This window comes from Osmerus mordax, chromosome 2, assembly GCF_038355195.1.
Source record: "Osmerus mordax isolate fOsmMor3 chromosome 2, fOsmMor3.pri, whole genome shotgun sequence".
NCBI lineage: Eukaryota > Metazoa > Chordata > Actinopteri > Osmeriformes > Osmeridae > Osmerus > Osmerus mordax.
The window spans coordinates 2,866,107-2,880,978 of record NC_090051.1 but is presented as its reverse complement, the minus strand read 5'-3'; the positions used below and the strand labels follow the sequence as shown (position 1 = coordinate 2,880,978).

Sequence of the window (14,872 nt, the reverse complement as noted above, 5' to 3'; positions counted from 1 at the left end):
ACATTTGAAAGGCATCTGTTTATTTTCAAAATGCAAATGCGGGCCCACCTCAAAGGCTCTGAGCTGTGGAGAACACACAATGCGAGCGTGCTGGAGTGTTCCGTCAGGGGGCTGAGCCCCCACTTATGTCAGGTTCACGTTCTCCACAACCCTCCCTGCCCACACACAAACACACTTCTACAAAGAGGCTGAGGGAGAGAGGGGAGAGAGGGAGAGAGAGGGGAGAGAGGGAGAGAGGGGGGAGAGGGGGAGAGAGAGGGGAGAGGGGGGAGAGGGGGAGAGAGAGGGGAGAGGGGGGGGCAACAGTTGGGGGAAGGGGGGCTACCTTCCTTCACAGCAGACAACCCGTGTTTACCCATTCCACAGCACTATTTACAAGGGCTTTAATGGAGGACAAGTAGACAAGGTGTGCAAGCGACTGAGATGTTCCATGTGCCAGATGAGGGGCAGTCCCAAGGACCCTCTCCTCCCCAGACACCTCCTCTGCCCTGCCCCTCTTGGCTCCCTCTCTTGTCCTCCAGTGAGGGGCTCAGAGGAGGGGGAGGGGGGGGGAGGAGAGGAGAGGGGGCCCCAGGAAGGTTAATGTGCCCACTTTGATCTTCGTCAAGGCACACTGAGTAAGAATTAATTTACATTTCAGATGAAAAGGTTGACAGTCTAAAAAGGCATCTTGTTTCTGGTATGTGAGAGCTGTGTAATAGACCAGGAACTGGAGAGAGGAAGTGGAGAGGAAACAGAAGGGATAAGCCCCTCTCGTGCCATTACTGGGAAGGAGATGAAAGGAAGAAAAAAGATCTCAATATGCACTGTTCTTCTGAAACATGGAGACCAAATGCTGCCCGAACTTTCAAAAGCCTTTCGTCATACATTATTAATTAATGATTACTGTTTCGTGGAACCTTTTCGACATCACAAAAGGTTTTTCAAGGAACCAGAATAATTTTAGGCCTTACACATTTGTTTTGTGTGTGTATGGAATACATACACAGACACAATGCATTAAGCTCACACACAGACCTATGGGAGAGTTCTAGAAGGTGCCATAACGGGCTTGGAAGCAGTTGTCACGGCGACTGCTACAGTTTCTTACCGGACTGGATGCGTACAGCAGCTTCCTCCCTCTCCTTCCTGATCTGTCTGAGGGTCTGCCGAGCAGAATGGCCCCTCCAGGCTACACAGAGACAGAGAGAGACAGAGAGAGAGAGGCTTGTCATCAACCTCAGTGAAACCATCCAGGCCACACATTCAACACAAGATCCCACTTCAAAAAAAAGAAAGGCTAAACCAGGTGGCAACGAGACCGACCTCTGAACTCTGAGGTCCTGTTGTCTATTCTGAAGCATTGCTCTTGGCCCCCCAGTCACGCCATAGTGAGAAAGCTCATCTGCTTTCCCAGGACTAGCTAGGTTATTAGACACATGCTCATTAAGGGACCTGAGGTCAAAGTCACTAAGCATTTGCACCTGTTTCGTCTACAAAACAATAAAAAAAATAAAGCTTAAAAATTAAATGTGTACATAGAGTGTCATTAGTAACCATTCACTAGGTGTTTATCTTGGACTTCCTGTTGGTTCATGTAAGCATAAGAAGGAAAACGGGAATGAATGTTGCAGCTGGTCCACATTTCCCCCCAGCGCCTGCCCCAGTGAGAAGGTGCCCCAGTGAGAAGGTGCCCCAGTGAGAAGGTGCCCCAGTGAGAAGGTGCCCCAGTGAGAAGGTGCCCCAGTGAGAAGGTGCTCCAGTGAGAAGGTGCCCCAGTGAGAAGGTGCCCCAGTGAGAAGGTGCCCCAGTGAGAAGGTGCCCCAGTGAGAAGGTGCCCCAGTGAGAAGGTGCCCCAGTGAGAAGGTGCTCCAGTGAGAAGGTGCCCCAGTGAGAAGGTGCCCCAGTGAGAAGGTGCCCCAGTGAGAAGGTGCCCCAGTGAGAAGGTGCCCCAGTGAGAAGGTGCCCCAGTGAGAAGGTGCTCCAGTGAGAAGGTGCCCCAGTGAGAAGGTGCCCCAGTGAGAAGGTGCTCCAGTGAGAAGGTGCCCCAGTGAGAAGGTGCCCCAGTGAGAAGGTGCTCCAGTGAGAAGGTGCCCCAGTGAGAAGGTGCCCCAGTGAGAAGGTGCCCCAGTGAGAAGGTGCTCCAGTGAGAAGGTGCCCCAGTGAGAAGGTGCCCCAGTGAGAAGGTGCTCCAGTGAGAAGGTGCCCCAGTGAGAAGGTGCTCCAGTGAGAAGGTGCCCCAGTGAGAAGGTGCCCCAGTGAGAAGGTGCCCCAGTGAGAAGGTGCTCCAGTGAGAAGGTGCCCCAGTGAGAAGGTGCCCCAGTGAGAAGGTGCTCCAGTGAGAAGGTGCCCCAGTGAGAAGGTGCCCCAGTGAGAAGGTGCTCCAGTGAGAAGGTGCCCCAGTGAGAAGGTGCCCCAGTGAGAAGGTGCTCCAGTGAGAAGGTGCCCCAGTGAGAAGGTGCCCCAGTGAGAAGGTGCCCCAGTGAGAAGGTGCTCCAGTGAGAAGGTGCTCCAGTGAGAAGGTGCCCCAGTGAGAAGGTGCCCCAGTGAGAAGGTGCTCCAGTGAGAAGGTGCCCCAGTGAGAAGGTGCCCCAGTGAGAAGGTGCCCCAGTGAGAAGGTGCCCCAGTGAGAAGGTGCCCCAGTGAGAAGGTGCCCCAGTGAGAAGGTGCCCCAGTGAGAAGGTGCCCCAGTGAGAAGGTGCCCCAGTGAGAAGGTGCCCCAGTGAGAAGGTGCCCCAGTGAGAAGGTGCTCCAGTGAGAAGGTGCCCCAGTGAGAAGGTGCCCCAGTGAGAAGGTGCCCCAGTGAGAAGGTGCCCCAGTGAGAAGGTGCCCCAGTGAGAAGGTGCCCCAGTGAGAAGGTGCCCCAGTGAGAAGGTGCCCCAGCACGCCGTCTACCTGACTGGATGACGATGGCCCCGGTGTTCCTCCTCGCCTTCTCCCGGCGGTAGCGTCGAGCGCCCAGCCAGCCCTTGGTGTAGGCCTGCAGCACCACCACGCGTGCTATCACGTCCCTCAGCAGCAGGTTCAGCTGCTCCACGTGGTAGTACTTCAGAAACACCTGACGCACAAGCACACCCACACAGGCCCTGATAACCCTCTCAACATACCTCAGCACACAGGAAGCATTCCCCTGGACTTAGAAGCAAGCTAAATACACAATGAACCTTATGGTGTTAGAATTTTACTGTTGATTGTTTTTTCTACAGTCTTGTGGGGAGTTTCATGTTGTTCAATTGTAACTTGTTTAACTGCATGCTCTTACGGTTCTTCCCTTTGGCACTTATTTGGTTTTCCACCATGTATGCTTCATGTTTTGGCTGCTCGCAATGTTTGGGGCTATCTCGTTGTTATGATCAGTGACCTATGCTCTTTTGTAAAGCTCTCTCTTGGAAGTCGCTTTGGATAAAAGCATCTGCTAAATGCATAAATGTAAATGTAGAATGCTCCTCGATTTGGTCAACACCATTTTAGTCAGGAAATCGATCCCTAAATGACTTTAGTATCTTATGTCTGAGACACGTGGAGACACATAAGACGTTTTTGTCCCTCAGTCGGTGAGACATGCTCTCTGAAACTGCTTGAGGGTCACTACCTTGGTCTTGCCCACGACCCAGTTCTCCAGCTTGGCCCGCTCCAGGATGACCACAGCGTTCTCCAGGCTCGTGTCGGGCATCTGGTGGGCGCGGAAGGCCAGGTAATAATACCTGACACAGAGGAGGAGGAGGAGAACTTGACATCTGTCATTCCATCACAACACCCACTTTTCCCAGTACCACAAAAAAAAATATATAAGTGATTTTTTTCTCTCCAGCGATTGCATTTCCACCGTGATTTCCTTCTCCGTGTAACAGAAAAAAACAACGTTGAAAGCCGAGACCAGAAGCCCAGAGGCTCAGAGAGACATCAGTCCCAGACAGAGGCCTATTGTCTGCAGCTCTTTTCAGTGGCCCCTGCTCTCTTATTTCAATGGCCTCGCTCGGCCCACAAGCCAGGGCCACTCCGCGGGCATCAGCTCCACGGCGTGTTTACACCCCAGTCTGGACGGCCCTTCAGTTCCCCTCCTGCAGCCGTTTACCAAATACCCGCATAACAGGACAAAGCTGATCTAACTGTTTGTTCAGGGACATCAAGGCACACCAGACTGCTGGCTCATCCCACATGTTCTGCTGCTGGTCAAAGAGAAGAAGAACAACAAGAAGGAGAGGAGGAGGAGGAGAGGGAAAAAAAAAGGTTCTTTGAACCTCCATCCACTCCAGTCTACAGTCCTCCATTCTAATTCCTGTTGATACCTGTTATTTCTTTGATGGTAAATACAAAGCTCGCTCCTTGGCAACATCAGACGAGCCTTTGATATGAGAGCACACATTCAAATCAGTTTCCACTAAAGGTGCAGTTTAACCATGGAGTCTGTCTGTATTAGTTCTGCCTGGCTTAGGTGGGATGAGAAGGGGTTCAATGGCAAGGTGCTATCCAGACAGACAGGACCATCGCAGACGTGCACACACTCATGTATGCACAGACTCAAACTATTTGAGGGTTAACGGTGACTTTTTAAGGTGATCAACTATTATATTTAACACCGAACAAAACATTTACACAAATTTGCGTACACTACAAACTGGCCGCAGTCCTCCACCTAAATTAAATACACAATCTTTTAAAACTCCCCTAGAGCAGAGAAACCAACCAGCTGTCTCACAGGTTTTTACACAGGCCACAAGCCTGAGCTAATTAAATTTTATATCATCTGAAAGCCTTCCCATTGGAGGTGCCCGGAATATTTTTCAAAGGATAATTGATCAAACGTAGGTTTCCTGCGTTTTCCCAAGGATCTTGTCTGAGTGTGTGTGTTGTTCATGACAGCACTAAGGAGGGTTTAAATGCCAGTTTTGAAAATTGCTGGGCTAAAAATATATTTTAAAGTGTTTGAACAGGTGATATTAATTAGACTATTAACACTTGAAAATAGTAACACACAATCGGTAAACATTTAAAAACCCTGTAAGAAAGTCACCTAATTATAGAGTCGCTTCAAATTCTGTCGTACGTAATTATCGCCCGGGGTGAAAGGGGACTGATTTTGTCCAGAACATTGAAAATAAGAACAAACCCTTCATGAATAGTAAAGAAAAGTCATTAAAATGTACACTCTCAACATCCTCTCTTCCTTCCTATTTGAACTTTGTCCTCATGGTTCAGCCAGGCAGAATCCACCCAGTTACAGCGAGTACTGTAGGACGTAGTGTTCTGCCGTCGCTAATGACTACCAATTAGTCAGTCTTCTGCTCTGCTCAAGTTTGACTCCTAACTCATTAAGGAACCCGTGTTTTCCTGTGATGTCGCACGCAGTGTGCTCGTCCTGGTCCATCTCTGGGGTTGTGTCTGCGTACGGCACCAGCGCACTCCGCCAGGTCGCGGCAGCCAATCAGGAGAGGGAGGAGAGGGGGGGGGGTAGGTCACAGAGCGCCATGGTTACCTGTTAACAAACTCCTGGAACAGGATGCGGTGGGAGTAGCCCTGCCGGCGGATGGCCACGGTCTCCAGGATGCCGGTGTAGCGCAGCTGCAGCAGCACCCTCTCCTTGCAGAAGCGCAGCGCCTGCCTGTCGTCGTTGGGCTTGATGCAGCGCACAAAGTGTGGCTGTCCCACCACCATCTTGGAGAGGAGGTCCATCAGGGAGTACTGGGGGAGGCGCAGGATGGACACGGGGTAGATATTGTTTGAACATCTATCATTGCTCCTCGTGTCTCCACCTAAACTTCACCTCTGACGTGGTCATCATTGCTGTGGCAGTCCCACTGATGCAGTCCCACTGATGCAGTATTTACAGTTGGGTTTACTGTGGCCACAAAACAAGCTGTTCTCTAGGACTTCAGTCTAACAGGTGAATGATTGGTTCTGGCTTGTCTACAATTACAAGTGATGATAATAATATAAATCATAATATCAAGGATACAAAAGGTAGTATTAAGGTAGTAATAGGCATACATAAGATAGTATTACGGCAGTAAGAAGCATGCATAAGGTAGTATTAAGGCAGTAATAAGCATACATAAGGTAGTATTAAGGCGGTAATAAGCATACATAAGGTAGTATTAAGGCAGTAATAAGCATACATAAGGTAGTATTAAGGCAGTAATAAGCATACATAAGGTAGTATTAAGGCGGTAATAAGCATACATAAGGCAGTATTAAGGTGGTAATAAGCATACATAAGGCAGTATTAAGGTGGTAATAAGCATACATAAGGCAGTATTAAGGTGGTAATAAGCATTCATACACGGAAGTAGGAGGCCACGGTCTGCCTCCTCATGTTGGTGGTCTCTTCCGGGTGACGCATCATCTCCATGGTGTCCACCTGGGCAGAGGAAGACACAGTGCACATCAGCCTCCCTCCTTCTGCCCAAGCAACTCAAGTCTCCTAATCAAGTGATTGCAGTTGGTCCAAACCAGACAGCTTCAATGAGAATGAGGGATATTAATGCCGATAGCTTTAAATGGGCTGGGCCAGAATGACTTTCTATAACTGTGTCGTCTTGAGCTGGGATGCCCCATAAACACTTAAAGCCAACTGAGAGTGGCTCCCCCTCTGCTGCGGGGCATGGGAAAATAGCAGAGCATTGGGAATAATGAGACTAGCTATCCTGAAGGAGGTAGTCATTCTGACAAGGTATTAATGAGGACACAATATAAGCATTCTAATGGTGCCTGCACTTCATGGCTTCATCAAAATTAATGAAGTAATACATATTTTATAGTAAGTCTACACAGCAAAGTGCATATCTTAATACTATATTTCATCTTCGGCACAGAAGGAAAGGTATGTCAAACATTTTCTGAATAACTTCAGGGAGTAATTGGACGACTTGACAGTTTACTATGCGGAATGCTGTTCAGTTGGAAGCCCCGTCTGTCATGCAAGGTTCCATTTCTAAGGGCCGACTAGATGTCTGCTTTAATCTGATTGCACTGATGACTTTTGTAAGCTTCTCATCTGCTAACAGTAACAAACTTTCCTCCAACTTAGACTCGAGCAAAAGATGACACACATTTTACATCAATCATGTCTTGAAATATAAGTCCTCGGAAAGTACAGTAGTGATTTCAGCACTTTGGCCTGGATCTTTTGAAAACTACCATAAAGTTGAAAATACTAGTACTCAAATTTTTGTACGGTCTATGACACATGATCATTAGAAATATAAATAAGTAAAATATATATATATTCAAGACCAACTATCACAAGACTGTCTCATTGTAAGTTTTCAAGACTAACTGCTGACTACTGTTAAACACTACTGGTTGCCCTTACCTTCAACAGGTACCTGGGAGACTGACAACAGGACATGCAGGTGAAATGAATAGATATGAGGTGACAGAGAAGCAGTAAAGGATCTGAAATGTTACACACCTAGAATCATAGTGCTGAGCTACCTCAGAACAAACCACATCAACTGTCAAACGTGCCAGGCAAGTCCACACATTCATTCAGCAAATTCAACAAAGACATCCGGCGGCAGTATATGTATTTTTTCAAAACATTTACATTATGATCTTTGTATAATTATGATTGTAGCGAATGTTAAGCCTTAAATAAGGTTAGTTTCAAAAGGAGAGACTAACAGAAAAAACAAGGGAAGCACATACTGTACACAAGCTGTCCTACCAATCAGCCAGGTAAAAAGGTGATAACAGCTGAGTGAAAGGTCAAAGGTGAAGGTAGGTTTGATTACTGACGGGCGTTGTTCCTGAACTACAGAGCGGGCTGCTAGATGGAGCACCTTGTTGCGTCCTGAGTTGAGCTGTGGAGGCAGGGATCTGGAGGCAGCCGTGACTCGGGCTCTCGATGTGGCTAGATTACCTGTCGTCATACAAAACAACCCAAAGATCAATACATCGTATCCATAAATCATCTACATACGTATACATTTAGTATAATTTCATTATTACAGTGTGTACAAAAAAAGTTCAATACTTCAACACGTGGTTTGTTGTAGAGGGTTAGGGTTAGGGGACTGTGTACAGTAGGGTTAGGGTTAGGGGACTGTGTACAGTAGTACATTTTAAGCTAATACTGTAACTGTGGGGAAACGAGTACTGGTGTCAAAGAGTAAGCCTACAACTGCAGAACTGCAGTTACTTTACAGGCTGGAAACATGCAGGATGGCATCTGTTTCTTCTCCCAGTAAGACAGGGAGCCAGCCGAGGCGTATGTGGACTTGTGCAGTACTGTATGTTAGGTCATCTTAGCAGATGGAAAAAAGGCAGTTTTAGGACCCTGAGTTGGTCTGTGATGGATCCTGTGGACCCTGCAGTGCAGCTGTCTGCCCAGCAGTGCTACAGTCCTAAACACACACACACCCACACCCACACACACAGGAGAGGATATGAACCTCGCATATGCAAGACAGTCTGAACATTTCAAAGTTTCTGCACAAGATGTCCAAATGTTTTCTCTGGCGATATCTTCAGAGGCTAAACTGTGATTAATAGCACTGAAAGAACCCTTTGAAGCCGGATTGGTGACATCAAAGTCCTAATCCATGGGTGGCAGGATTTTTATAATGAGTGGGAAGTATCTTAACACATTTCAAAGGGTTTACTCCATGAATAAACAATAGCTGTGCAGATGTGCCACACACACCTTTAGAAAAATACGCCTGTGCAGGCAGGAGGCAGCCTGCGCCAAGTAGGAGCGAATGGCAAGCAGGAAAACCTTTGTTTTCATATTAGCTAAAGTTGAATTGACAGGCCACCGATTGTGCTGGGTTTTTATACAATGGAGTAAACGAACACACAAAAAACTAGGATGAGGTCATTCGTTTGATACCTTACTGCAACGCTTTATAGGTCAGTGGGCTGTGAGCGACTATTTCATGTATCAGTTTATAATGAAAAGCATGACTCGTACATTTCATAATCTCTGAGGAGATTGAAATCAATTTGTGGTGGATTAATTAAAAGTCACATCACATCTAACTTTAGATGAAGAACGCCCTGCTCGAGCCAAAGGAATGTGTCACATCACAACACACGCACACACACAGCTGTAGTCAAAATAACCCACAGACATAACAGGAACAGGGAAGTACAGTTCTTATGCACGTAGAAAAAAAGTGCTAAAAAGCCTGCAAAGCCGAGACCTGATCCGAAGAATAAACGTGTTTGAAAAACCACACGAACCCAAACACGACACACAAACAGCGAGCGTGTTTTCCGAGCGGCGCTACCTTAACCGTGTCAGGTGCTTCCTTTCCACAGCCTGGGCTTCGCTCCAATTAGCCCAGAGTAAAGCTGGCTGGATTAATTGGAGTGGGTCTTGTGCAAGCAAAGAGCCCACTCCCCACTCCCCATTAGCGCTGCTGGGCCAGATCATCTGAGAACATTTGTCATGATGAATTAGCTGCTGGGAGTGGAACGGGCCCGCGGAGTGCCACTGGGCTGTCACGCCTCTCAGCACCATGACACCATCAAGGGGAGATGAAGGGGCTGCTGGGAGATGAGGGCGGCTATGACAGTAGCACCTAAGCCCCGCTAACGGACACTCACAGCTTCCTACATGTATTCCTCGACGGTTCGAGTTAATTCATTCTCTTCGTGATTTCGTATCCCCCCCCTCCCGCCCCCCCCCCACCCCCACGACTGGGTGATTAGAGCAGGGGTTAATCGTCAGACTCCTGGAGGACGGGTCCTTCTGAAAGGTGTCAGCCAGCACCTGTGATGTCCCTCTCAGAAGCCAGGCTTCACAGAACAGCTGGATGGTGACGAGGGCCCTGTCAGAGCTGGACGGTGACGAGGGCCCTGTCAGAGATGGATGGTGACGAGGGCCCTGTCAGAGATGGATGGTGACGAGGGCCCTGTCAGAGATGGACGGGCAGTAACCAGGGAATTCACGGCAGGTTTCAAGATGCAAAAGATCGAATTTTGCAAGCGGGGCACAGCTTCCGTTTTAAGGCAGTCCCCTTTTAGTAGTGTCATGCCAGAGCCTTTAAACCCTCGCTAAACTCAAACCACTTTGCTCTCATCTTCTGCATCCCTTTTCATAGGTTGTCATTTCCATATGTTTATATAAAACCTATTTAAGTTCCACTATACCGTATGTTATGTAATATATTATGCTCAAGGGCTTGTGTAATATGCTTGTTATCATCACTTTGCACTTTTTATGTTGTGTGAATTATTGTGTGACTGAATATGTATAGTTTAGCAGTATGCAATTGCTGCATATAACCATATTCTGTATCGATTGGTGTTGATGTTTTTTTTTCTGGGATGAACTGCAGCATGGAGCCCAAGACAGATGTACCTTTGGGGACAATAAAGATTGATCTTATCTTTCTCTTATCATATGCTATCATATCAGCCGATAGCTATCGTTTGTTCTGGCAGAGGAGAAGCAGGGTGGAGAGGGGAGAGGAACCGACTGGTTCCACTTCCCATCAGGTCACCCTGTCATCAGAAACAGGCGGTGTCGGGGCATCCGACTGATCATTTCTGCTTCATGCCTGCTGCTCTTGGCGCAGGCTGCCAGGACAGACACAGGGAGGGAGAGAGGGAGAGACAGGGAGGGAGAGAGGGAGAGAGAGGGAGGGAGGGAGGGAGAGAGGGAGAGAGAATGAAGAAAGAGAAAAAAAAACCTTCCCTGGCATCTGTGCGTTCACTTTGAAAATTAAGCCCAGCAAGAATCCTATAGAAAAAAAAATCTCAAGCTGGCAGTTGTATTGGGTTTCTATTGACAAGAATAGTCAATGTGCCCAGGATTAAAAAGCAATCCCACGTTCAATATGACACCTCCCTACACGCTTTTATGAGTGCCAGTGAGCTGCCTTGTACTTCAGAAGCGGTGGATCGAGCTGTCGACGCGGGGGACAACCCAACTCGTAAGAGAAAGCTGCCTTCCCCGAGCTGAGTTAGCAGAGGATATCTCTCCGACTCTCCTCTCATGCACTCGTTTTGAATACATGTGGATCTGGAAACTCGACTCAGCAACCAAGCAAATGAGATTACGGCAGCCATAACCTCCGCCACCCATACCCTCTTCACAAGCAGCAGCGTTTAGGCCCACGGATCACTTCGGGGCTCGGCTGATTTAAATGGCATCCTCCACTGTCGGGGCACATCAATCATAAAAAGCACGGTGTAATTGGCTTTTCGTGACACAACATAGTGTCGCGTTTATCAAAGGGTGTTCAAGCATGTGCTTTCTGAGAAGGGCCTGCTCCCGTGCCAATGAAGAGGGGCAGCAGATCCCAGTGCTGACTCCAAATGTTCTCTCCACTACTACGATTAGATTTATTTTTGTGGGGAGGGGTGGGGGGGGGGAGAGAAGAAGATGAACAAAAGTATTACTTAGTAAGTGTCTCTGCATTGACAGAGAGTGTATGGGAGTGCAGTCTGGCACCCTGGTGAAGCAGTGTGGAATGTGCCCACTGGGATGAAAGACTTTCTACTGGGAGAGAACAAAGAGCTAAATGTGTCATAACGCTGGGTGAAGGATGTCACTTCTTCACAGGGGAAGAGAGAGAGGGAGAGAGAGAGTGAGGGAGAGAGAGAGAGAGGCACACTGCACTGTCTTAGAAATAGAAAATGTTGAAACCAATATCATGTAGCTTTCACTTCAGATACTCTTACATTAAAGAAACGTTCAATATGACAAAAAAATCACAGGAATGTGAAGGCTAGTAAAACAGGCGATGGAGACTAACTGTTTTACATAGCGGGCTTCAGTAATGTAATGACAAGTCTTGATAGAGCATACGAACATCATATCTGTGGTAATAAGAAAACCGGTGTACTCTAGATAGCATCTGACTACTATAACCGCTGAGATATAGATAGAGTATGTTAATTGTGCAGCCCTGCCCATCTATACACTAGAGAGTAGTCTTCGGAGCAGGAAGAATCAGCAAGCTTACATATTATAAACAGAACATACATTGGTTTGCAAGTGCATAAGTTACAACATATGAATATTTCAGCACACTCAGCCCACCCTTTTACTCTCCTGTTTGCACCAATAAGCTGTGTGTGCCTTACAGATCACCACCAGTACAGAAGCCTGCATACAGCCATCAGCAAGGCCAATATTACAGTTCTGTTTTCCTATACATAACTGGCTTTTCGTATACTGCAAAAAAACTCAAAAATAAACAGAATGTATTGCTTCACCAGTGAAAATGCAGGAAGTTGCTAGTACTGTGTGTGAAGGGTGGCTGTTTGCATGGTTCAAACCCAAAACTGAAAGTATCCAAACTAGAGCCCGACCGATATTATCGGCCGATATTGGGCATTTTCCAAACTATCGGTATCGGCATTTATAATGGCCGATAAATGAATATTAATGTTTTTTTTTTTTTAAAGGACTTTAAGTTTCATATCTTAAGTTTGTATTTTAATTTTAAAAAATTATCAGAAACTGCATTAACATTTTATTTTAGTGAGGAAATAATAACAGGAGTCAGATGGCTGAGCAGTTAGGGAATCGGGCTATTAATCAGAAGGTTGCTGGTTCGATTCCTGGCCATGTCAAATGACGTTGTGTCCTTGGGAAGGCACTTAACCCTACTTGCCTCGGGGAATGTCCCTGTACTTACTGTAAGTCGCTCTGGATAAGAACTTCTGCTAAAAGTGACTAAATGTAAACTACAAATAACTACTGTTAGATAAATCAGTTTGTTTTGTTACGCGTTTCTGGATTTAAAAAATATTTTTTTTATATCGGCCGATATCGGATTTTTTAAATCACCAAATATTTGTATCGGTATCGGCCTTAAAAATCCTTTATCGGTCGGGCTCTAATCCTAACTTCTGATTCCACATGAAGCCATGTATAGACTATACTGTAAGTGTGCAAGGATTCTTGCAGTGTTCTCTGAAAGTGGGCTGGCTGTGATAAGTAGCCAGGACTAGGGACAAGCTCACCGGGCCCAGGGACTAGCCCACCAGGCCCAGGGACTAGCCCACCAGGCCCAGGGACTAGCCCACAGGGTGACCACGGGCTGGCCAGCCCCTCCTGGCCTCCACCACTCAGCCCTGCCAGTTCAAACACCGGGGTCTGACTGATCTGGGAAAGACCCTGGCTCAGAGGAATTTGTCCATGCAAATACATGCCATTTCCTCTGACAAAACAGCACCACATGTCCAAGCCTCCAGGTCCAAGACTCTACAAGGCTCAAGCACCTCTTCTCCTCACGAGTTGGGGGGCTGGGAGGCTGGGGGGGCTGTGAGGGCGAGGGGGGTGGGCGGGCTGGGAGGCTGGGAGGGCTGGGGAGGCTGTGAGGGCTGGGAGGGCGAGGGGGGTGGGGGAGCTGGGAGGCTGTGGGGGCTGGGAGGGCTGGGAGGCTGGGAGGGCTGGGGAGGCTGTGAGGGCTGGGAGGGCTGGGAGGGCGAGGGGGGTGGGGGGGCTGGGAGGCTGGGGAGGCTGGGGGGGCTGGGAGGCTGGGGGAGCTGGGAGGCTGTGAGGGCGAGGGGGGTGGGGGGGCTGGGAGGTTGGGGAGGCTCTCAGCTACACACTGTTCTCAAGACAACGCGGCGTGAAGAATCCTTACTCACTCTGTTAATAATAAATACTACAACAGAGACATAATACAACTTAGGTCAACATGATTTGTAAGCAGTTGCTGTCCAATGCTTGGAATCTACTGTACAACTTGAATCTTGAGACTGTTCAGAGTATAAACCTTTCACAGTACGGGGTGGAGGGCAGTATCGACTAAGTCTCTGACTGTATGTTCATACACACATTTCATAACACCGATATAAAGTATCTGAACTGTGCTAGTGATGTCTGGTCTCAGATCCAACATTAGGCTCTCACACCACAACACTGTGCATCTGCAAGGGGGACCCCTAGTGGTGACATGAAGTCACATCACTCTGCAAGATGAAACCACCAGAGTGCAAAAGATTCAGATCAGATCCAGCAGATAGTTGTAATTTCACAGATAACGGGGAATCTATAATATGAACTAAAATGCAAATTAAATTCCCCCGGATTTTACCCCGAAGAATAGAATTATAATTCTCATATGCTACTTCTCACTTAAAAGAGAACTCAAGCTTTTCCAACTTGATAAGGAGCAGCAGTGTCTTGGAGGCGCTATCTGGTTTGATTATCTCTATTTTCATGGACTGTCAGAGGAAGATGGGACCTCTGGCTCTGGAGGATGATGGAGGTCGACTGAGAGGACCCTGAGGACACAACCTCAACTCAGAGAGACAGAGAGAACAAGACAAAGAGAGGAAAAAAGAAAGAATAGAAGGAGAAATCGATTGCTACGCGCTCCACATCGCCGAGTCTCCCCGTGACTGGCGTCTCACTCTGGTGATGCATTCCACTTTGACTCGCTAAAAAAAGCCCCCAAATTCAAAATAATAATCGCAATCCCAACCTAGTGCACAGGACCAAAAGGAACTGGTCTGCAAGTGAGTTTACGTACTCGACTAGGATGCAACACGAGCAGAATTTGAGGAGCTTTTAGGCCTTAATTGACAAGACAGTAAATGGGAGATCACATTTCTGTCCCCGTTCAATTATCTGGGAACCAAAGTGCAGCTCATTCCACACCTCTGCTCATAGAATTGATTTCCCTATTAAACCTGCTGGATTCCTCTGCTGGATTCCTTGAACAGCTCACCTCCCAACTTCTCTGTACGCTGCATGGAAGGTGTTGAACAGCTCACCTCCCAACTTCTCTCTCAGCGACGCAGACACAAGGATTTTTTACTACAGACTAAACCCAGGTGTGTTTTTTTGCTATTTTATAAATCAGAGCTGCAATTAATTCCACCACAACTTAAATCAGCCATTTACCCAAAAGCAAAGAAAAATTGAATCCAGAAGAACATAATACAGCTTTGCTTGGGGGGGAGGGGGGGGGGGGGGCGATATGAA

The 14,872-nt window shown here is 47.5% G+C and overlaps 1 protein-coding gene across 1 annotated transcript in view; it reads right to left on the bottom strand.

The window, feature by feature from the left end:
• The window catches only part of myo3b (myosin IIIB), a 63,967-nt gene that overhangs the window by 18,044 nt on the left and 31,051 nt on the right, over window positions 1-14,872 (bottom strand). The window contains exons 23-28 of the mRNA XM_067257773.1: window positions 7,761-7,840; window positions 6,260-6,337; window positions 5,456-5,661; window positions 3,572-3,683; window positions 2,875-3,037; window positions 1,091-1,171 (exon numbers count right to left, since the gene is read on the bottom strand). Of these exons, the coding sequence (XP_067113874.1) occupies window positions 1,091-1,171; window positions 2,875-3,037; window positions 3,572-3,683; window positions 5,456-5,661; window positions 6,260-6,337; window positions 7,761-7,840 (720 nt within the window). The remainder of the gene's footprint in view (window positions 1-1,090; window positions 1,172-2,874; window positions 3,038-3,571; window positions 3,684-5,455; window positions 5,662-6,259; window positions 6,338-7,760; window positions 7,841-14,872) is intronic.